We start from the raw sequence: 25222 nt of genomic DNA, 5'->3' as shown, positions 1-25222 counted from the left end.
TCCACTGTGTAAAACAAGTGATACACATACCAAGATAGAGCTGCCGCTGCTCCTGGAGATATTATCCTCCGCATGTCGGACCATGTCATCGCCCTCCGCCCCTTCAGTGGGAAACTCTCCCTCCACTCTGTCCACGCTTCCCTCACCAGATTCCTTCTCCTCCCTATCCTCAGCTTTTCCCTCCCCAATCTCCTCGCCGTTTGCCCCATCATCGGCTGGCAGGGGCTCACTCTTACTCTCACTCTCGGTTTCCATAGCGACCAGTGTCACACCTTCATCCAGGGTTGCCTCGTCCTCCACATCATCCATCTCCTGCCCTGGCTTCCCATCCTCCTCCTCTTCCTCCCCACCGTTGCCATGGCGATGACTTGCAACATCACCGTCCTCCTTCTCCAAAGAATCTGCATCAGGTGGCTGCCGGTCAGATGGGTCAGAGGGGGCGTCCTGCTTTTCCTCCTTGGTCCTCTTGGCTGGGTGCTTCTCAGGAGATGGAGGGGTGTAGATGATGGTGGTGGTTGGGACAACTAGTCCTACAGGTGGATTCATTGTAGTAAGATATCCATTAGTAATCTGCTAGCACTCCTTCAGTTTACACGTTGTTTTTCTTCTTCGTTTTTTTAACATCACGTCATTTATCAGCAACAATCCCTTCAGCACACTGTTATCACTCACGGTTTCATTCACATGAAATATGCAGACAAATAATTTCAAACTAAATGTCATTAAATTTAACAAAGTCTCTTAGCTTGGCAATACAAAATGTAGTCTTTAACACAATGAGTAAAGAATCTCCATGAATAGAATGCTAGAGAATCACATCTGTTTCATGGCATATTTATCATTTATATTCCCCTATCTGCCATACGCAGAATGAAGTTTAAAGTTTAGTGATCCCAGTCAATGAAGAAGTCTATCAAGCAAGTATCAGCACAAGAGAAAAGACAACATACATACAATTCTTTGTAGGGACAGGGTCTTTGTTCAAATATCTGACCTCCACTCTCAGTTTATCTGTGAAAATGTAACCTATTTTTCCTGAATATCTCACATGATGTGCTAGATACGACGATGACTCAAACAGAAACAGACGGAAAAGGTCTCATTGCACAGAGGTGAAGGAAGAATAAGAGCAGGGGCCTGGCTAGGGTGACAGGGATAGAGAAAACCAGGGACGTGTTGCATAAGACTATGGTAACTTTACAATTAACGGTATATAAATCCACATATCAATGGTAACTGCCATGATAATAACACTATTCTATAGGTAATCAAAGGCAAGGAAGCACTGATGTTTACCATAAACTGCAGAATTACCAGTAATTGTTACCAAAGTTACCATACTTTTATGCCACAGGGCCCAGGACAGAACAGGGAACAGGAGATAGATCAAAAGAAAATCAAGTGATGTGGAAGACGTTTCAAACTGGGTCGTTCGAGTTACCGCCTCACATCACCCAGTAACTCAAATGACCCGAGGGCCAAACCGACCTTGGCCATTCTTTGCTGACCCCTCGTGGCGGTCAGTCTGCCGCTGCGCCTCCTGGTCCTGTTCCCGGAGCTGGAGGCAGGACTCCAGAGCTGTCTTAATGGCTTCACTCTTCCTCAGAGTCTCAGCGTGGAGCTGGTCTAGGGACAGGTAGTAGTAGTCCTGGACCTTGCTGAACTGGTACTTTGGGATGCTAAGTCTCTCAAATTCCTGGATAATGAAATGAAAATTCACAAAACACATACCTGAAATAAATGCAGAATGCTACCATCTTTGATGTCACAGCATACAACTATAACTGCATTTCTAAACTCATTCAATCTGCAGTCGCACTAGTTGGGGCAAACAGCTGAGCACAAACTCACCTTTTTACCAAACTATGACTTTATGATTGACACTATCAGTACTTTTGAGCTCTTGCTTATTATCTTCTTAATATTCAAAATCATTAATATGTTCATCTTCTCTACTGTCTGTTCTCATCAGTCCTGATAAGTGTCAATTCTGACAGATATGTGGTAATATAAACAAGCAAAGGCATAAATCACTACATTAGAAATGGCCACATTATAAATGATAAAGAACAGAAGAAAATGATGTATCCTACACGTGTATGTACTTTAAGGAATGCTTATCAGTGTTGATATCACCTTCTTGACATATAGCTACACAAAAATCCAGTCCATTCAAACCATAATGGTGTCGTTAGTACTGATGCCAATAATTTCTTACACTCGTGAACTTTGCCAGGCTGTGCTCGGAGCCAAAGACAAACTGCAGGGCCAACTCTTCGGCGATGCAATTTGCCTTCCCGACAGAGTGTTCCACGTGATCAGCCACCATTTCTAGGGTTGCCATGGTAACTTGCTTGGTGTAGAGCATCGCGGACACAATCTCATCTTGCAAAAGCCACTTCACCTGTAAGTATCAAAAACAAAAACAAAGTTCTTTTAATTCATTTTCATACATTTCACGTACAGTACTGTATTTTCCTCTGGTTCATTTCCAACAAAAATGCTACTACAGTAAAACATTTACATAAACATACTGTAAAAGATAATATTTTCGTGGCATAAAATTTTTGGGAATGGGAGCCAATGGCCTTATTCGCAGCATGAAATTTTTGCGAGTTGCCTCTAACATTCAAGGCATATAGTATAGACAAGATCTTTAGCGTGCATTTTAATTTCACGAAACTCGCGAAATTAAAATGCACGCGATCATTCCTCATTTTACAATAATCATACAAAATCAATACAATATTGAGACAAAGGGAAATACTGCGAATGGAAATACAATTTGATGCTGTGACTTTATTCTAACTCATTGAAGTCAAGAAGGATATTGTAAGAATAGATATACACTCTTCCCATGTTTCTCTTTTCATAAAAGTGATGATGAATAAATTGTCCTTGAGCTTCGACTGCTATGGTGCAATCGTGCATTGTGACTGTGTACCAAGCATCAACATTATGCACTTCGCAGTGTAGTATGCATGTGTTAGGATCATGGAAGGAGTTTTCATCTTTTAGTGTCACTGACCTCCACCTCGGTAGCATGGATCGCATCCCTCTGAGCATCCGGAAGACTTCCAAGGGAGTCCATCATATCATTTGCAAGCCTTAGAAGAAAGGGGACACATGATGTTTAAAGGAACTGTAAAGTACTGGTTGAGGTGAGGATTCAGCTTGTAACGTTTTGCCAGATATTTAGAAACCACTCTATGAAATGTTAAAGAGCATACAACTCTAAGGGGAATCAAAAGTTTATTTGATGAAATTCAGTTTTTAAATGACAGAGATATCCAAAAACATCGTAAAACAAAGAGACCCCAATAAAAGTTGTGGCCTGCCAATTTTATTTGGATATCTCAGCCATTTCACGACCAATTTTCATCAAATAAATGTTGAATCCTTCTTGAAATTACATTCTCTTATTATCTCACAAAAAAAGTCATAAACCTGACATTAGGTCTTGACCAAAATCATACAATCTCTCGAAATATCAAGTATGCATTCATTGATTTAAAAAAAAAAGAAGATTGAGTATACATGCTATATGCACAACATTAACCTTCTAAGCATCACACATTCAAGAGTATATGGTGGTACAATTTGTATTATGGTATATTGGCAGTTGACCATAAGAGATATAAAAAAGGAATGACTTCAATATTCCAAAATTTGAGACTCGTGTATACACCTCATCAAGCCAGACTGCATTTGGAAATTGGTTTCTTATGAGTGTATTTTCTCTTTAATCCGTTGAGGATGAGTCCCGAGTATACTCGGGCAGGTGTCTACAGGAAATGCATGTTGTAGCAAAATCAGCCTGTCCTAAACGGGTGAAAGGAAATGAATTAAGCATACAGTTCTTTGCTGGCCAGAGGATATGAAAACAATCTGCCTGAGATAAGACTAAATCAAGTAAGTATGAAATTAGTGCAAAATTACACAAAAACAAAAACAAAACAAACTAGAAATGTCGCTTTGGCGACTGGTATGCCTCCGCCATAATGCATGATTTTCCCAATAGGTCTAGATAGTACATGTGGACACTGTGTGATTACATTTTCACAAAATTGGCAAAATATTGGAATGACAAGTTTGTCACAAATGTGTTGAATGTTCACCTTCCTTGACGTAGGTTTAATTGGATGAATAGGAGAGCATGTATCTAGGGATTTAAGGACTTTAACTTGACTTTGACCCATTCATACATGTAGGCATTGAGTAATTTTCAAGGTACAGGTGTGGAGAAAAAGTGCAATTTCTGAATTGAATAGTACATTGTTACCATTTTCATCTGGCCCTTGACCCTAAAATTCATAAGATAATTACTTTCAGGTAGAACATGCATAATATGTACTAAGTTTCAAGGTAACTTGAGCCACTTCCGAAATATGGAGGAAAAACTTAGTTCAGCACTTTCACTTGATCTTTGACCTTTTGACCTTTGAGGCAAAAAGAGAAAAAAAAAAAAACTTTCCAGAGGATTTCTATTAGGTTACACACGCATACACCAAGTGTAAAAAAATAACCCTGCTAGCATTGCAAAAATATGAGGGTAATAGTAAAATTTTGAAGTCTTGCACTTGACCTTTGACCCCTGACCTTTGACCCCATGAACCCTACATTCTCTAGATAAACACTTCCAGTCAGTACATGAACCCTACATTCTCTAGATAATCACTTCCAGTCAGTACATGTATATACTATGTTCCATGAAGATACCTTGAACAATTTTCCAAGGTACGGAGAAAAAAAAAGAAGTTTTAATATTTTTACTTGACCTTTTGACCTTTGACCTCATGACCCAAACTTTCACCAGAGAATCTTAATTGGGTAATACATGTATACACTAAGTTTCAAGAAAATATCTTCAGGCATTCAATAGATATGGTGGAAATAGGAAGTGAAATTTTATGTATTTGACCCTGACCTTTTGACCTTTGACCTTTGACCTCATGACCCACACTTTCGCCAGAGAATCTTAATTGGGTAATACATGTATACACTAAGTTTCAAGAAAATCTCTTCAGGCATTCAATAGATATGGTGGAAATAGGAAGTGAAATTTTATGTATTTGACCCTGACCTTTTGACCTTTGACCTCATGACCCAAACTTTCACCAGAGAATTTTAATTGGGTAATACATGTATACACTAAGTTTCAAGAAAATATCTTCAGGCATTCAATAGATATGGTGGAAATAGTGAAATTTTATGTATTTGACCTTGACCTTTTGACCTTTGACCTTGAGCATGTGCACCCAAAAGTTGATAGGCACAACTTCACCCCCTAATACACATACATGCCAAGTTTCATTAGGATACCTCAACAGGTTTTGATAGTTACCTTGTCCACAAAATTCATTACGGACAGACGGAAGGACGGACGGACGGACAACCCGAAAACATAATGCCTCCGGCACCACTTCGTGGCGGAGGCATAAAAATATTTGTGTGGTGGTAAAAAAGAAACAAACAAACAAAAATAATTGTGCTCTCTCATTTCACCCGTTCCGTACGGGAACCTGGTGGCCTGCATATGAAGTCTACGGGCATTGCGGAATTCAGTATGGAATGGGTTAAAGCAAATTTTCTCCTGTGAAACATAGCAAAGATCCAGCAAAGAGTGAATACATGATTGAATGAACCTTTCCAGATGGCTTGAATTTTAGAACAATATCCATAAATCTAAAGAATATAAGCTTTAATTGCATTTGTAAACCAGGGTGTTACTGAGATATGATCATTGATAGATATGCGTATAGAGAGACAATTGATTGACTCCAACTCACTCCCCAACATCTGAAGTTGAGAGGGTGTTGGCTCGGAGCTGGTCCGCTGCATCAGGGGCGGGGGACAGGGGAGGGGAGTGCTCTGTGAATGAGGCTCCCCGGTACATGTCTTCATCATCCAGCTCCCCGATGTCCTGGGGAAAGTCCAGGTCAGGCGGCAGGGTCAGGCAGATGATGTCAAGGGTCACGGAGAGGTTGTTGAGGTCAAAGTCCTTGGATGGCTGAGACTCCAAGCAGGTGATCAGTTCACCTACAGGAGGAAACGAACAGTCTTTGTCAGAAATCTGACATCAGTATGTTTACACTGCTATGCTGTAATTTTTAAGGTTCAGGTGTCAATGATATTGACAATGAAACAATAACGACAACATGAATGTCACAGAATGAATAAAAGGAACAAGTGACAGCTCCAGAATATTCCTACATATTTGTGTGGGTTTTTTCAAAATAATGCTCCAAGCACACACTTTGCCATTTTATGAAAGGAATTACTTAATATTTGTATGTTCTGAAGCTGCATGAAACTGTAAAAATGGGCTATATTATAAAATGACTCAGAAGAGACGCTTGCTAGGGAATAACTGCTGAAAAAAGGTACTCTGAAGTATGTTCTTTTTATACACGTATATCAGTTTATATCATGATTGTTTCGTTAAACTTGTGGTGAAATATTACGTAGCAAAGCAGTGCAATTATCAGTACTTTAATAAGGATAAGATACATTGTATAATGTCTCGTCCCTCAACACTTAAGAATTTTGACTTACCCAAACATGTTGGAATGGTTCTGACTGTCAGATGTCCCATGTTTGTCTGCAGTTTGACGGAGCATACCAATGTGACAAAGAGGGGTGAGATCTCCTCCTCGTAGCTGCCCATGACCGACTCGACGGAGCTCCTCCCATGGCTGGGATCCGAGAAGAAATCGATGCTGTGTTCGTTGGACTTCTGGTAGACGTCCGGGATGGAATTAATCTTGCTGTCATATTCCTTCAAGTGGAGATCGTCATCCTCCTCATAGTCCTCTTCGTTTTCTTCATCCACGGTCCCATCAGTGTATGAATTCACTGTCCAAAGACAGGAAAGAGAGATAAACAGAGATAATAAAATCTCACATTTTGAATGACTTCTTTTATTTTTCTTTTCCTTTTATTTAAAGGGGGTGGGGTGGGGATTAGTTCTTCACAAAACATGCAGTGTAAAAATATGTTTGACTAATTTCAAACAATCCTCATATCCTACAGAGTGTAGGTCCATAGTAGCTCAAAGTCTTGCATGACTTCAGCATTGCCACTACTATATAAACAACAGAAGTATTAAAGCTGAACTTCAGGTTGCACAAGTGAATAAAATTGATGCTTTTATGTTACATGTACATTTGAAAAGGGAGAATCTTAACATAACTACTGCAAAGGTTATGACTTCGACATTTTGACAGATGAACTGTTTGACTGTTGGACTGTTAGACAGACAAATGGGAAATACTGTTTTGTTTTTGTTTTTTGTTTGTTTTCTTACACAAATGTCAAGGAATACTGATTCATGGTCTCTGATTGTTAACCGGTATATACGTAACGAGCCTCGTGTAATACATGCAATACAATACATAACACTAACCATGCACAGTACATATGAAGAGTTTGATCGCAAAAATGACTTAACTCCATTCGTGCTAACTTGAGATACATGTATTTGTGATTAAAGCTGCTAAATATTTAAAAAAAAAAAAATGATACGAAAATTTGGAGTATCTTTAAGCATACCTTTACCAATGTTCATTTCTACGTAACAAGTGAGGTACAATATCACTGGAATGGTTTTACAATGTACTTTGCTCTATCTGAACATGGACTTACTCTAAACCGTTTTAAAATTGCGCTTAGCCCAATTTGCAATCAAACTCTTGCACATGCAGCATCACACATAAGTGTGTTTCGTTCATGCAATTGTGCATACATTGCACCACATGACTGACTGAAGATGCATGTGACTATATACGTAGTGAAGAGTGGGTGGTTAAGAGTGGGGCGAAATTCTGAAACCAGGCATTGCTCACTTTCAAAGCAATTAATACATACATGTAGGTGGAACATACATGTATTTCAATGCTGGAACACACAAATATGTAGACACACAAAGAAAAAAAATAACAAAACAAGAAAACAAAAGACAAAAAAAAAAATAGCTGTGCACATGCATACACTGCACCTTCCAGATACAATGCATTGATCTGTGGGTCAAGAGGTCAATATCTGGTCAGAAATTTATGGCTGTTTCCACGCCGACATCAGGGGTGTTTTCCAATTTACTGGTCAAAATTACACCATGCAAGCGGCACACAAAGGGGTCAGCTACAATGTATCTGGCCTCAACATTTGTAACTTTATTCCTCCTCATACAAAGAAATCATGCGTGTCCTTTTGGGCAAAACCTCAAGTTTTACCAGCCACAAGCTTCTGGCCAGGGCTACGGCACTGATTGCGAAATGACAGCAAGAGTGATTAAAACTACACAGTACATGTATGTCTCGATCTGCAGATCAAAATGTCTACACATACAATGGTAGTCTGTGCTTTTAAAGTTATGGGAATTTTGCAAACCCGACATTGTACATCATAAGGAATTGACATAGAGCTATAGAAAGAGATGACTGATATTTTAGACCCCCAAACTTTGACCGATGAATGAATATAGAAGCACTATTTAGCTAAATGTCAAACGAATCTTTGTATTGGTCTGTATTGAAGACAACTGTGCAGAGTTTTGCAGCACAAACCCAGAACGCTCTCAGTAGTGGTCATTGATAATGATTGGAAACCTCAGTCGTATAATTACACTCTGCATAGTAGTGAAATAATCATATCCCCGTATTTTGCTCTGAAAAGTTAAAGAGTTAGACCAAAGTAACACACAGCACACACTGCACAAGGAATGATGTTCATGGTAATGTGTGTTTATATGTGTGTTTGTGGACATGCTTCGTGTATATCGAATATCAATGTGGAATGTATGATATATATTTCACATCACATATGACTGGCCTGGAGGTACATGTACATGTATACATATCGCATATGCTGTAAAGGTGCATAATAGAATATTTTTGGGTGGGTTTTTCACAGGCAGATTATGTACATGCTCAATTTACTTCTGTGTCTGGCTGTTGTACGGCCGTTGGCAGGTTTAGCCAGGTTTAACATCGACGGTGCTACACACATCAAACACATTGTGAGAAGAGTGGGAAAAAATTGATATTAATTCCAGTACGTTGTACATGTACGATACATCAGAAACATTGTGCACACAACCCAACTCAATTGCCATCTCTGAAATCTCTCAATCTGAAAACAGCTTTATTGTTAAGATCCATTCCCAATAAATACTCAAATGGAATGTATATACCTGCAATATCATCATATCTTGTAAAACGCAATTGAGCTCAAACAAACGTGTCCAATTTGTAGTGCTTTTGTCTGTGATTAACACATTCCCTACCAGATTCTGAATCACCAGTGACTTTGCGTAGGGTCTACCATAACATGCTACCTGTATGTAATTCCTAAATAGCCATTCAGATACTGTCTCTACAATGCAACTCACACTAGACTTGGAAAAAAATAAGAGAAGCAGAATACTCTTCACAAGTTTACGTACTTAATTAAGTGCAAAGTGTATGAAAAACATGACAATATTAATGCATGAATCGCTGAGAAAAAAAATAGAGGAAAAGAAACAGCACATATAGATCAAAAGGCACAGGAGGAAAAGAAAGATATTTGTTTTTATTCATGAAACATACAGTTTCACAGCTTTAATAAATATAAGCGACCATGCATCTTATGAAATGTAGAAAAAAAGTTGCCTGCATAGATTTTTGAGTGGACAAGCACCGTGCTTTTTGTGCTTCAAGGAATACTGGCAGTTTGAGATATTATCTAGAGAGGCAACCTTTCTCTCTATCTGAATCTGAAGTTTTAAAGAACAACAAGAAGTACTGGGTTCTGTAGACCTTTCTCTTTCTTCTACATGAAGAGAGTTTTCTCTATTGTTTCCATGAAGGCCTTAAAGGGGAAGGCTAGTAACTGATCAGTGGGAATCAGTGGAAATGCTGGAAGATGATTGTTCCAATCCTTATGGGATTCATTCAAGAGTTCATTGTATATCTATTGTTGTGTGAAAATGATTTGCTTCAGAACGGTCTCATATTCAAGTAATGTGCAGATTAATGCTCCGTCACTGACCAGGGACGCTAACCTGGAAGCATTAAACTGTACATTACTTGAATATGAGACCATTCTGAAGCAAATCATTTTCACACAATAATAGATATACAATGAACTCTTGAATGAATCCCATAAGGATTGGAACAATCATCTTCCAGCATTTCCACAGATTCCCACTGATCAGTTACTAGCCTTCCCCTTTAAATCCAGAAACGCTAAAACTAGTAGGACCATTGATCTTTTGATATACCCAGTGCTAGTGAAAAGATTATGCTTATTGTGTATTCCAAGCTGCAGGTTAATCTGTGCACAGATGTTATCATAGATGGATAAAGGGAAATGTTCTTATAGAGTGTTTGGATCCCAAGCTAGCTCCACACACAATAGGGGATGAATAATAAAGCACACTTTGATTTACATTGATTACTTTGATTTACATTGATTTACTTTGATAAAAATCTTCTGTCCAAAAGTGTCCCAGTCATACAGGTTAAACTTAATTTTAAGCGGGTTAGCAACAGCCAATTTTGATCTAACGTGTGACTTCAGAGTTGTAAATCTCATCTTGCACAATTTGACCTCAATTTAATCATTTCACTTGACAACTTGACTTTTGTGATGCACAGCATAGGCAGATACATATTAGGAAAATAAAAGAGTACTGTAAATATTACAGTTTTTTTTCTGATGTTGACACTTTTGTGAATTTCACTCTCTACTGAACTAGTGTAAAACTAACAAAATCAGATAATTTTTGGAAATACATGAATATGAACAAAAAATGTTATAGTATAAAAATCATAAACAGGAGTATGTTTACTGAAACAGGTCCAGCACAAAATATTTGCTCCGCACAAAAAAAAAAAAAAAAAAATGCTCTGCACACACTCACACACACACACAAAAAAAACAGTTATAGTAAAAGAACACTACAAGAGGTGGGATGATACGTACAGCTGACATTTTCCGATGAAAAGACCTCCGGTGTGTGGGAGGCAGACGGGCCAAGACTGCTCCTCAAGTAATCCATGTGAGCTTCGCTACTCTCGTGGTAGTCCCTCTCAAGAAATACCTTCAGGCAAAAAATGTGAATGTGAGCGTATAAAGCACGAGAAGTTGCAGCATATACCACCACGACATTAACTGAAAATCCCCAATATACCTCACTATATTCATTGGTATGCAACGTACATTTTATGGTGACACAACATTTGCTCCTTCAACAACTGCTCTGTTCATATTTTCTCCACAGACTTACAATCCATGTAGGTTTAGGGTTAGGGTTGTGATAGGGTTTTAAGGTTAGCTTGATTACGATTAGGGTTAGGGTTGTGTTTGTGGGTAGAATTTATGTTTAGCTTAGAGTGCAGGTATTTCATGGGAGGAGCAAATTGTCGCAGGAGCAAAATTATGTAATGGAACTATATTTTACAGAAGCTGTGAGGATACACCTTAAGCATGAGATGCTCAAACCTTCACCGCATTACCGAAACACCAATCAAATGTCCTATGTTTGATTATCACAGAGAAAATACACACAGTGAATACACAATACTTTCCTTGAGATGCATTGGGCATAAGGGAAGAGTCTTTGGACTGTCTACTAGTAAGGAGGATACATTCAAGGCATACATGTAGTTGTGGATGCACTGTGTGGACTGACAGGTTTTCCCGACAAATTCACACACACAAAAAAAAAAAAAATTGAATGTGGAAGAGCAATGATGCTGTAGTATCACCACATACGGTCAGATTCTCTCATTGAAGTACTACATAGCAGAACGGTTTCTTGTTGGCATGATCAACCATGATCTCACACCCACGAATGCTAGTGATTGTGATAGGTGCATGACCTTCACTCTTACGTGATCTTCGTCATCCTCGGCAGCATTCTCATCCACTCTGTCTCCCCTAGCAAGGTCATCCTCCTCCTCCATCTCCTCCTCCTCTCCGTCTCTCTGCATGTGGTAGTACCAGATGTCCGGGTTGGAGGGCACCTGTTTAAAGTGGGCACCCATCACCTGGGTGAAGCGTTCCCGGGCCATGGCGTGGAGGCCCTTAGTGATTTCACACTGGCAGCCAGGCGCGGCCGTCAGGTCCTCCAGCGGGATGACGATGCTGGAAGACTTTCGGCCAGCGATGCTCGACTTGAACTCTGACCTGATGTTACATACAGACACAAAGTGGGTGATGAAAAACCACTGAACTGACAAGCCTCAGATATTTTTGTTTGTTTTTAAACTAAAATTTTACTACGGATGTAGTTGTACCTTGGGGACTTTAGGGACCGATCTAGAGGCTTCTGTGAAACATCCCCTTCCATCTGGTCTGCAAACTTGATCTTCTTCTGCAGCTTTTCTTCGGCCTGCTTCTCTGCATCCACCTGTCAAAGAAACAGAATCCAGAGATGAGTTGGTACAAGGACGAACCAAGAGCAAGACCCGGGAGGGAAAATTTGAAGTTACAGTCCATCATTGTGAAGAGTTTTACATGGAATTGACTTGTGAATGTGTACCTTACAGAAGTACTGCATACAGCCAGTGATATTCTCTCTGCCCACCAATTTACACTTCACTTTAAAACTACACACCATAACTTACACGGTGGGAAAGGCAGCATGTATTGGCAACAAATAATTCTGACTCTTAGAAATTTTTGACATTAGGGAAGACAAATATTGGCGAGGCATCTTCTTGTCAGCTAAAGAGAAATGAGCCTTCTTTTCCAGGTAGATTAAGCATGAGCAATACAAGTTGAATCTCATGGAATTTCCACACAAAAGGACAGTTGCTCAAGAATTTCTCATGAAAGTTTTGCAAATGAAGGGTAAAACATAAGTAGCACCTGTACCTTTCAGACTCACCATCAGATAATACATCAATACAGCACAGCAAAACGTTGAATCAACTTCACAAAAACACTGGGGCTAGAAAATGGCAAAAGTAATTTATTTTGAAGTTAGCGTGGCTACATACCTTTGCTCTCACTCTGTAGACATGGCCACAAACAACTTGGACAAACTCTGCGATGTCGATCTCGTGCTGCGAGTCCACGCAGACCCAGTCGATGGCGAACTGGACATCACGACAGTCCACCCACTGGCCCAACTGGAGGCTCTTGAAGAGGCCAATGACGAAGGTCTTGTGGACTTTGTCCGAGAGGTGACCGCAGAACCACTCCAGCGCCTTGCCAACATTCTGACTGGGCACAGTGAACAGATCTGCAGGATAAATAGGAAGCAGCAGGCAAGACAAATAATATAAAGATTACAACCATTTCTCAGAGTGCTTTTAAAGCAATTATGCTGCACATCTCATGTCTTATCATATTCTATGAGTACAAAGAAACTGATTCTGCTAATACATGTATGGCAAATATTCTATTTTGCAATGTACTTCAAAAACAATAATGTGAAGAATTCAATTAATCTCATAATGCAACAAAAATTATTTACTTTCAGCACATTCATAAATCATATACATCGTGTGTACATACAGAAAAAAACTTGTAACAAGTACACAATGTCTTGTAAAGCAGAAAGACACTGTCCATTGTGACTATTACTACTCTTTCCAACAGTAAAATACAGACTGTTTAACACTTTGTTTGTCTAAACATACATTTCAAGAAATCGCATCATGTTGGTCCACTGTTCATCACTAGAGTAATATAAAGTGCATATCAGAGAACATCATTACGTCGTATCCTACCATTCTGCTCACTGGCCGCACGAGACCGATGTCTGGGCACCGCCCTGGGAGTGGGCGGGGCCTGGGCCTCAGCCTCCTGGGTGGCAAACGTCAGGTCCTTGAAGACGTTCTTCACCGAGCGCTGGTCCAGCCGCCCCAGCAGGTGATTGGTCAGGTTGGACAGGGAGCAATCGTAGACAAATATCGGTAGGGCCAGGCTCTGCACGGCCGACCCTTCCTCACAGGGTGATCCTTCATCAGAAGCTCCAATCTCCGACTGGGATGCTTCCGCACCAGTGCCATCTGAACTATCAACATTGGGGTCTTCCTTTTTCATTGTTTCCTTTTGGTCAGCATCATCCACCCCTTCTTCCGTTTTGTCCTCCACTTGTTCCTCAGGTTTCTCCGTGAGAAGCTGCAAGTCCTTGTAGGAGGAGGGCATGAAGGCTAGTATCAAGTGGTCCTTACCAACGTCCGTCACAAACATCGTCCACTTGGGGATGTTCCGTGGCGCATCCACCACCAGGCTGCTCAGCCCATGTTCCGGGGCCTTCACGGTATCTTCCATGCTGTCTTCATCCAAGTCCCTCAGCAGGGCAGAGATGTCCGTCGCCGTCAGGGCGAACGGGAGAGGTGCGTCATCGCCTTTGTGGCGGTCAAGGATGGACTGGGCGAGGAGCAGGCTGTCCCGGGCTGAGAGGTCCAGTCGGACGCTGGTCATCGCCTTCAGGGAGCCCAGGAGCAGGGTGAAGAGGATGTCGTTGGGTTTGGGATGCTGAAAGGGATGGCCTGACCGGACATTGGCATTCTCACTGTTACCTACAAAAACAGGGAGGGACATACATGTAGCGTGCCTCTTATGGTACATCATTCAGGAAGCTTCACACTCTTGTGTCATACCAAAACCTTGCAAACACATGGTTCATGGAGAAGGTATCTGCGAGCGAAGCATTATTGACACAATGTTATCCAGATGTGATCACATTAGTTCATTTGCCCAAGAAATGGGAATAACCCCAATGGGAAAAAAACAAACAAACATATTCTCAAAATGTGCCACACACTTTTGACATCCAGGACAAATATATTTGCCTCATACATAACACACACCCATATACACTGTATCTTTATATGGATAAATAGATACAACTGTAGATACTAGGTACACAATAAAGACAATAGATACATGTAGGTAGATGTGTAGTGGAATCTTGTTATAATGAGGTTGGATGTAGCAAGATACACCATACCTGACATTATGAGGCAATTTTTATATTCTTTTATTTCATGTCTGATATAATGAGATACAGAAAATTACAAGGAAATTTCAGTGGTCCAAAGAAACTCATCATGAACAATGTTTCCCTGTTTAATCATAAACTACATGTCATAAAAACCATAAACTACAACTAAATGGATGCTAAACTGGTGCCTATGAAACGAATGCATCCTGCAACTTTACCAACAAACTTGAATGTGAAACTGCGAAACTAACCTGGTATGAACGTGGAGCACACGACGTGGGCCTGCTGGCACATGGGTAGCAGTCCCAGGTAGTCGGTGGAGTACGGCATGCGCTGGATGGTCTCGCTCAGCGAGAAACCCTGGCCTGGGGAGCCCTGGAATGAGGAGGTCGACTCCATCTCCCGGTCATAGTCCGAGGAGCACATGACTCTCAGGTGCTCAAAGTTTAGGAGAACAGAGATGATCTTCTGATCCATGGGAAAGATCTAAAAACAAGCGAACAAATAAACAAAACCACAGAGAGTAACAGGAAATTCCATCCCAATATTACCTTCTCTAATCATATGTATTGGCACCTTGAGCACTCCATAGAATGGATTTGTCATGTCATATATCATATCAATTATCATTACTAATATAAACCATTATGTTGCTTTGTATGAATACAGAACAACCAGGGAAGAAGAGCAGTGAAAATTTGGAGAAAATATCGGACATGTAACAAATGTTATGAATTGTAAGACTTTTAGAGTATTTTAACAGCAAATTGGAAATTCTGTGCGATTAGTGTGTTGAGTGTTTTGTGTAGTTTCATGAATTTCCATTTTTCTACAATGTTTAGGCACAGACATTACTTATTTGCAGGGAAACATGTATAAGAACAGTTCTGAAGAAAGTTCTCTCCGAAGAAACTTTAAAGTGGTGAACTTTTTTTTGTACGAATTGAATGGAGAACTGTTCAACAGCTACATACATGTACATGTAGATCACACAGAATTACCAATTTGTTTCATACTCTGGACTTTAAAGATTTATAGCTCTGTTTTATGTTTCCAAGTTTCCCCCCCCCCCCCCCAATTTTTAGGTTTGTTTGTTTGTTGTTGTTTTTTTTGTGTGTGTGTTTTCATACTAAGCAATGTAATATCAGAATGGAATTTCCATGTACGTAAGAGGGAGGTCCTGCATAATTGGTAACAGTAGCAAGTTTATGCCTCTGACTGTAGTTACAACAGACAAACATTTTGCATGACCACACATATCACTAATGACACCAATAGGAAAGAGACTGTATTTTCAGTGAAGCCAGATATTCTGGGAATCCACAAACATCTATGTTCTACCATTTTCATACTTTGTAAAAGAAAGTATATATGAAAAGAATGATTTCTCATATCCAATTTCAGGTTTATTTGCTATGAACAATGAAAAAAAAATGAAAGCAAATAAATTGATACACATTGTACAGTATATGCTGATACAGTGCACATGAGGATATTGGGCATTCTGTGTTCAGTCTGCTTGTATAAGTACTTAGCATGATCATCAATGTTATGGCCATGTAAACGATGACTCAAAAAAAAGTATAAAATACAAATCTTCATGCAACATATAAAATACAATGCATTATGAGAAGGCATCATCATATTCACCACAGATGGAAGGGCGGGGTAGGTGACTCCATCGAAGAATGGGCACTGTTTGGGAGGGTCAAAGATAGTGCCACTCTGGGGCTCAATCCAACACTCGGTCACCAGCTGAAGCCGGCCATCAGCCTCGGACGTGTCCTGACCATCTCCATCCTCCTCGTCCCCACCCCTTGGTCAAGAGAAGAAACAAATAAATGCATCTTCTTGAGATAAATCAACATCCACAGTAACTCTTTACATCAAATTGTACACACAACTGTTCAGATTTATAGAAGGTGATATGTCACGGGCATAAAACACTTTATTTTGGAAAACGAATGACATGATGTGATATGTAAAGTCCATTTCAACATCATGATGTACAATGTACATGCAAATATATTTGCTGTCTGCATCTAATTTGTAGAATTTGTTTTAGGAAAGTACCATGTGAACATGTATTATGATTAACATTTATAGGTACCCCTGCAATACATTGTATTAACAATCAAGAATTTCTATGCATAAAACATGCCGTTCAATTTAAGAAAACTAATGTTGACCCTTGCATATTTGCAGAATAGACTGATGTACATTCACATTACACAATCACAACTACAGAACTAATTACATAAAAATTTTGACAACTATAACAAGAATGATTTGTTTTCTATTATCTTGACCTTAGGTAACAACAAACACCACAGAGACAAAGATAAAAAGACTCTAATCAGTTTTGATTATTTTGAGTTATATAAATCACACGACATTCATGTTGAGGTATATTTCAAGCAGGCAGTCTCACAATGTTTATACACCATTTTCGTGGGCTGAACGTGGGGTAAACTTTCTTCTGCAATACAAACGGCTACAACAAAATCTTTTAAAATGTTCTCATTTTCACTCACGAGATCGTCCTGTCCCTCTTGAAGGTGGCTGAATGCGGAGGAAAGATGATGTATTGCAGGAGGCAGGGGAAGACATCGTGGCCATTGGTGGACGATGTCTCCTTCGAGGCGTCATCCCTGCTACCAGCTGTCTCCGCCTCCGTCTTCTCGCTTGTTGGCTTCGTCTTCTCCACGATGCTGGCGAGTGGGTTCTGTGCCGTAATCGGGTGAGAGCATATTATCAGAAAGTGCCACTGTAACATGGCTATGAAATGCGTGTTTGTGTAAGCTCCTCTTCGCTGTTACAGGGAAACCCTGTTACATCGAGGTTGCGGGGACCTCCGATTTTACCTTGTTACAACTGGTACCTTATTGTAAACTTACAAATGTATTAAAAAGAGACTACTTGCTAAATACAGTAATGGAAAATAGAGACTGCTGAAACTACCTCGTTAAAAGCAGTACCTCGTCGTATTACGTGAGCTCTTCATCATGATAACCCATTTTCACTGTCCCTACATCCATTACCCAGGTATAGAATCCAACAACAGTAGACCCCACACAAAACAAACAAGATGGTAGATAGGTTAAAAGTGGTCAGGAACTGCTACCCCAAAAATTAAATGAATAAATGAATAGATACATAAACAAATAGATAGAAAATAAATTAATAAATAGACATACAAATGAATAAAAATAACGACCACTTCCAGAGTTTGAGATGAGCTCTTCATATATGAGGGTGAATTACCTTCCAGGAACCTCGGTACACAGGTTTGATCCTTATAAATAGGCAGTGCAGAGACAAAAAGATACGAAAAAGTGTTTGAACACCCTTCTAAAGTCCAATTAAGATTTACTCATTGCTTGGGTATATGTCATGTTATCTTCTACTCTACATCAATGTAACAATCCGGAATGCACGAGATTACTGTACAGTTATTAGCTAAAGCCAAACCTTCATTTTGAGCTCAATGACGAAGCTGAGAATGCCACTAGAGGAGTACGCCACATGAAATCCTTGCTGAAGACGTAGTCTGTATAACAAGATACAAAGGCGACGTAAGGCAATTTGTCAATCAGTTGCAATAAAGATACAAAGTGGTTGGCAATAGAGGTAGCAAAGAGCAATGGTGTTATTTCACATTTGTGTTTCTCACTGAATCAATGGAAGCTAAAAGTGTATAATCATGTACAATTGTAATGATAGATAGATAGATAGATAGATAATGGTTTATTGAAAGAATATGAGAGAGACTAATAAAAGTATCACAATTTTTTGAACAACAGACTGTGAAAAGTACAAGTACAACTACAAATGTACCAATGAATACATGCATAACGATTCACATCTGGTCCCTTGTTTGCTTGCTTGGTTTTAAACTATTCATATGCAGGATATTTTCATGAGCATGTCAGAAACACTGTAAATTAAATTTCTTGCTGTGTACAGCCTGTATCATGTCTCAATCTTCGTCCCTTTCTTTCCATTTTATCTACTCGTCCATGCATTTTTCTATGATCTATCTCGATCCATCTAAATGAATGCATGTATTTGGCTTTAGCTACAATTGTATGGTGTCATGTTACAGGTGGAATTGTGACAAAATAAAATCACGAAAATGAATTTAAAGCAAGACTTTAAATTGCTTGTACCACTTCATAAAGTACATACATTTTCACTCCCTTTAACTTTTTTCATCTTCGTGACCCATAAAGAAATTCTCTCTCTCTCCATCTCTCATGAAACTCACTTGGTGAGGACATCCAGGATGTTGGCCACAGCCTTGGTGGACATCTGGACACTGTGGTCACCTTGGGCCTCCCAGATCCAGCGCCGGTGGTGGAGGTAGCAGGCCAGGCGGTTCAGGGTGCTGCTTGGCGCCTTGCTGTTCATGTAGACGGGCACCGAGGTGGCAGTCACCTCGATGGAGGTCTTCAGGTCGGTGAAGTCAGCCGGCATCTTGTCATACCTGGTATGTGGGCAGGACACGGAGAAATGATCATCAGTAATCAATTCATTTCAATTCAATTCATTTTATTTCCATACTTCTCATTTGTGGACATTATAACAGAAATCAAACAAGTTCTTTCACCTTGTAAACAATGTGCAAAACACAACAATATACATGGTGATAACACAGTAATTATATGTAATAACTGGTCAAGTTCGAAATCGAGATGGGGTTGATCAGAGAAAAGTATGGCGGGACCTACATGAAAGCAAGCTTGTTTGGCTGTAAGCCCCGAGTAATCAGTGTTTATGAAAAAGAAACGGAGAACGGATAGTAGATAAGACCAGATGATGTAAGAGTGCCAAATAATCATTGATGTACGCTATGAAGTCAACTTACAGTATACTTGTCTACAGCCAGAACACATAACTGCATAAAACCATAAAAGCAAATGGCATATACAATGTAGTATATTCATGTTACAATTTAATTCCTAGAGACTGTGCTTTTACAATTTCCTGCAATAAGTTCTCCTCTTCAACTTCATCAAATCCATTTGTTCCTTAAATGGTATGCTCCTTTATTTCATTTCATTTTTTTTTTACACAAGATTATTAAAACAGGACATACACGATGTACTAATCTCCAGCTGCTGTGCAATACAGGCGTGTAGATTTTGAATATCTGAATTAGCCAATTAAAGGCCTGGATCAAATAACACAAATTGTATTCCAGCAAGAACACAAAGCATAACACATATTATTGGTTTAAAGTGAATGCATAAAATATTTACCATGATAATATTACATTGTAATAAGTGTATGATACATTTACATGTACCATAAATGAATAGTGTACATTCCTGTTAATTAATGATAACAGATTTGCCTCTAGCGACCTTTGACTCACCGCATGAGTATCATCTCAATGGGCCTAGAAAGGAGTACTACACAGGAGTCGTTCCCCATACCAGGGGGCGTGTCGGAGTCCGATTCGTGGACGATCGTGGTCTTGGTGCCGTGCTGCTTGTCGTAGACGTACTGGGAGACTTTCTTCTTCGGCATGGTGAGGGCCAAAAGGTCCTTCTTTAGCTCCATCACAACCTGAGGGAAGAAGACCAAATATTTTCAACACAGCCTCGAGGGGTGATCTCTATAACATACAGTATGTCTCCCCAATCAGATTTCCACATTGATAACTTTCAATATAACTAGACAGTCTGAATGCTCTTTCAGGGTCTAAAAATATACTAACATATTACCTATATTTTGCAGAGATCCCCATTCAATTTGATTAAGTGGTCACAGAGAAATGTGGATGGTTGTAAAGCATGTCATGAGTCTGATTCTGCCAAGTTTAGCACTTGGATGCTCTTGGAACTGCATATCACTGTGTGAATACAACGGACAGAATTTGGAGGTAAGGGATTCCTGACATACTCATCAAAAACCCTCATCTCTCTTTGACTACTGAAGCAAATCACATGGAATTCTCTGTAAGATGTGGGTAATAGGTTATAGTTTCATACCCTGAAATTGTATTTGAATTGATTCACTATTTTTACAGTTATCGTTGCAGAGGGGCTCATTGTAATTTTTCTCTTTCTTTTTTACATGCGGTAGAGTATGGAATAGGGTGCTTTCGCGATGGTGACGAGGACATTAGATTGCACCTGTCATGCATAAATTTCTGCAGTTGGCATCGCTATGAGCCTGAAGGCCTGCATCTCCTCAACTCTATGGTAGTCCACCAAAACAGGGTTGTACCAGAAGCCCCAATGCTGCCAAAGGCATAATATTGTTTATGGCATTTACATCTGGGAACATTGCAACTTGGCTGAGCTGTATCGTTGGACATTCATGATGGCGCTTGCATGGCACAATGAACTAAAGGATGCAGTACCCTCATGGTTGGTCACATCATGTATTGTACACCACCATCAACTTGCGAAGTTCCCTAATGCTTCATATATAACACCATAATAAGCTCAATAAGCTGGCAATTGAGGTGGGTGGTTTTTGAAGGGGTTAATGCAACATAATTGGAAATTAGCCTTTCACAGAGTAAACATTTCCATCTCAGATCAAGTAAAGCAATAAAGAAACTGAAGTATCATAATATTCCATCTACGTTCTCACTGAAGAAGTGTGGACAAGATTGGATTACCAATAGGCATCAACCAAACAGATCATAATTGTGGGAACTGAGACTGTATTTCTACTTGCAGATTCATGAGGAGATGCATAAAAAATCTATGGTTTCAGGCTAAAATGGTCTCCACAAATTCTACTCGAGTCAACATGAGTGATTTTTCTGGAAATACAACGTGTAGGGATTACTGGAAATACGCTGTAAAATCTGCTGCAAAGAATATATAGCTATGACTTTGGCAATTCAATACAAATTGATTCGTACATGAATACGTGATAATGATTCCTCTCACACACAAATGCGTCAATTATCTTTGTCCATTTTACTCAACATACAGAAAGGAAATGCAGAATGACTGTCCCCAATACAAGATTTGCTGCCAACCAAAGGGATACACTAAACGAATTCCCCACACCCATGACGACTGGAAGTCAGTCAAGGTCACCTTGTTTCTCTCGTGTCCTGGGGTGCCTCCAAGGAAGGCCAGTCTGAGGACCAGTGGGGTCTTACTAGACACCCTGATGATGTAGAATGATATGGGTGGTCCTCCTGATTCACTGGAAAAAAGATGAGAAGAGGTAAAAAGGAAGATCGTCTTTGGTGGGTTTCCATGGTGGTAGGACATCTAGTGGTGGGTGGTTTTCACGGTACACCATGTATGTTTTTCTTGGATGTGAGTGTGGACCTTTGTTGGGGATGCCTGAACTACACGTACAATGTAGGTCCTTTTCATGGACAGGTGGTAGGACATTTAGTGGTGGGTGGTTTTCACTGTACACTATTCATCTCTTCTGGCTGTGAGTGTGGTCCTGTGTTGGGGATGCCGGTCCTTTTCAGCACCACACACACATTAGAGAAAAACACATGGTGTACGATGAAACCATCCACCACTCAAGTAAAAAAGGTGCTATACAGATTGACCTCAAATGTGGAGGATATGTCATAGAGGATAAGGCCCAGACTCCCAAAACAGTATGATATCCTGCATTTGAATCCGCCTTCACCCTTTTCACAAATGGGTGCCCACCCCGCCCCCCCCCCCCCCCCCCCCCCCTCTTACCCCGGGCAGTTGAAAGGGTAGTGCCTGCATTACATAATAGAGCTAATAGTATTTGTACATCCTAATCTGGACAGAAGAATGTGCTGGAGGAGTAGCCAACTTGTGGAAATCACACATCAAACATGGGTATGCTCTATTAAAAGTACATCAATGCATAGTTCCTACTGGTGGTTATCTTTATGTCAGAACCCAATTGCACCACAGTGTAATATGCAGAGAAGGCAGCTATTGTTACACTGGAATAATTCCACTGCTGCATAAAATATTAGCAACTTCATACACACAGCATGTATGCTAAGAAGGCTACAAGTACTAAGATGTTTATCTTTCAACATCAGGTGTACTTACAAGCTTAAGTAAATTTTCAATAGCCAACACTGATGTCGTTGCTCTTTGCTGTGTACTGAATTACGAAAGAGGCGAACAACTTAACAATAAAATATTGACTCACTCCTGCATAACATGTAGTCTATATAACACATGAGACAATGCAATGATTGTATGCCACCTGCAGGTACAATTGAAAATGGTACTCTGTAGTATTTGATTATGCATAACCTTGGTCCTTGAGACTGTAAATGCACAATGAAGCTCAGCGTGTTAAGGGTTAACACTGCAAGTGAAATGCATGTCCCGAGAGACGTTCTCTTTGGAGATAGAGGGCAAGGACTCACGTAAAGTTGAGCTTGATGTAGCTGTGGTTGTCAAGGAGGATGAAGGTACTCTTCTTCTTCAGGAGGCTGTTGACCTCCTTGAGGGCCATACGGTACTGGATGCTGGCATACCGGCCGCTGGAGTTGGGCAGGTGCAGGTGCTTTGGAAGGGGTCTGCAGACATTAATGAGGGGGTGGGGGTTGACAGAAATGTGTCAATGACAATAGCACAAGCGCACAATTATACTACTTCAAGAAATTTGTGCCTCAAACGAAATATAATGAAAAGCATGACAGCAGTAAAATTACAGAAACAAACAAATGAAGTTCATATTAAGAGCAACCCATATTTATATTGTAGATTGGAGAGTGGGGAAATCGTTAAAATCAGTATTCATTGAGCACCTACCTCAGCACAAATACGTCCATCTGAGGACAGTAACAAGATACAGTGTAATGGGGGGTAGAATTTTCACTTATTTGTCATTTTCTCAGTGCATGATATTTTTTCTTACGAATCCATTCATGTCACATTCATAGAATGGTAGAGTACTACTCACATGGTTGCTTTGACATCGCTCCACTACAATGAAAGCTATACACTGAATCATTCATTTCAATCTCAATTTGGTTTAATGTTGAGAAAGTCAAAGCTTGGCTTTGATCCAATCAGATTCCACTTAACCAAAGTTGACTGTACTTTGGTTTGCATACTCACAGGTCTGGCAAGAGAAGCATTCCGATGCGGTGAGTGTGAAGCCAGCGTTGCCTGCAAGGTAAGAAATGTAAAACTCAGTGATAGATGCAGGGACAAGAATGCACACACCCGACAGACAAGCTTTAGTATAGGCTTGGTACAGTACAGTTGTCTCCTCTTTGGTGGGACAGTCTGGGTGTAGCAAGCATTGTCCTGATAAGGTGTTTCTTATTTTCTAAACAGGTACTGTATCCGTCACATATCAATAGCGAGTCTAAATTTTTGCAAATCAGGACTTCCTGACAATTTTGCAAGTGGTTAAATTTGTGACAGTAGAATACAGTACTGAACAGAGAAGCGCATATGTGCACGTCACGTTCATATTAGGATCAGAGTCAATATTTTTGCGTGTCTTTAAATTCGTTAAAGGCAACTAACTCGCGAAATTTGCAAAAATAAAAACCTCGAGAAATATTTGGTGCGTACCGTATACAGTAACTGCCTCATTAATAGAACAGCCCGAATGTTGACAGGATAGTTCTGGTTAGGAGGTGTTCCTCATTAGATAACAAAGGATAAACGCAGACCAACATTGGGGTGCAGTGAAATGGTTTCTGAAAGCAAGTCCGTATGAATAAGTGTTCCCTTTATGACATTAAAGACATACCATCCCTTTTGCATGCAAATTTTTGAAAATTTGGTGAGAACACTTAGGTATTGAAGGAAACACTATCTGGAAACCTCCTGTAAATTTTGAACTCAAGAGGGTCTTTATTTGTTGAGTTAAATTGACTGTTAAGATTCGAATAATTCTTTCGTACTACGAAAAAATTACAAATCTAAACTACTAGTCTAGTTTTACAGACCTGTGTGATGCACATATTTAGTTCATGTAAGTGGTGTGTTGTTATTTGCCAAAGATAACACAGTAGAAGAAGCTAGCGAAATCTTCCTTTCTGACAGCTTTAACATGCATATCTTTTGTTTGAAGTATCATATTACAACCACAGGAGGATTAGTATATGCAGCTGTGCCTCGTACACAGAATATATTACAGTGAGCATTTGGTGCATTATTTGAATTTTAACGGCTAACAACCTTCAAATACCACAGAAATTTTATAGCTTTACAATAATCTTGTCATTCTGGTGGAATATATCATGTTCTGTGCTATTTGGGAAGGAATGTAAAAGGGACGGCCCATCTTTAACGCTCACAATATCCAACATCTTCCTCTCCTTTTTGCTGT

At 39.8% G+C, this 25222-nt stretch overlaps 1 protein-coding gene across 1 annotated transcript in view; it reads right to left on the bottom strand.

The window, feature by feature from the left end:
• The window catches only part of LOC140236616 (KICSTOR complex protein SZT2-like), an 86163-nt gene that overhangs the window by 41094 nt on the left and 19847 nt on the right, over positions 1-25222 (bottom strand). The window contains exons 16-36 of the mRNA XM_072316537.1: positions 23995-24045; positions 23298-23450; positions 22009-22120; positions 20322-20515; positions 19212-19430; positions 18416-18494; positions 17479-17669; positions 16595-16760; positions 15196-15430; positions 13722-14519; positions 12987-13231; positions 12291-12394; positions 11877-12171; positions 10966-11083; positions 8937-8996; positions 6556-6855; positions 5790-6039; positions 3029-3107; positions 2219-2404; positions 1489-1696; positions 31-530 (exon numbers count right to left, since the gene is read on the bottom strand). Coding sequence (XP_072172638.1) covers positions 31-530; positions 1489-1696; positions 2219-2404; positions 3029-3107; positions 5790-6039; positions 6556-6855; positions 8937-8996; positions 10966-11083; positions 11877-12171; positions 12291-12394; positions 12987-13231; positions 13722-14519; positions 15196-15430; positions 16595-16760; positions 17479-17669; positions 18416-18494; positions 19212-19430; positions 20322-20515; positions 22009-22120; positions 23298-23450; positions 23995-24045 — 4543 coding nt within the window. The remainder of the gene's footprint in view (positions 1-30; positions 531-1488; positions 1697-2218; positions 2405-3028; positions 3108-5789; positions 6040-6555; positions 6856-8936; positions 8997-10965; positions 11084-11876; positions 12172-12290; positions 12395-12986; positions 13232-13721; positions 14520-15195; positions 15431-16594; positions 16761-17478; positions 17670-18415; positions 18495-19211; positions 19431-20321; positions 20516-22008; positions 22121-23297; positions 23451-23994; positions 24046-25222) is intronic.

This window comes from Diadema setosum, chromosome 13, assembly GCF_964275005.1.
Source record: "Diadema setosum chromosome 13, eeDiaSeto1, whole genome shotgun sequence".
Lineage (NCBI taxonomy): Eukaryota > Metazoa > Echinodermata > Echinoidea > Diadematoida > Diadematidae > Diadema > Diadema setosum.
Note: the sequence above shows the minus strand (reverse complement) of the source record. Positions and strands in the feature narration are given on the sequence as shown.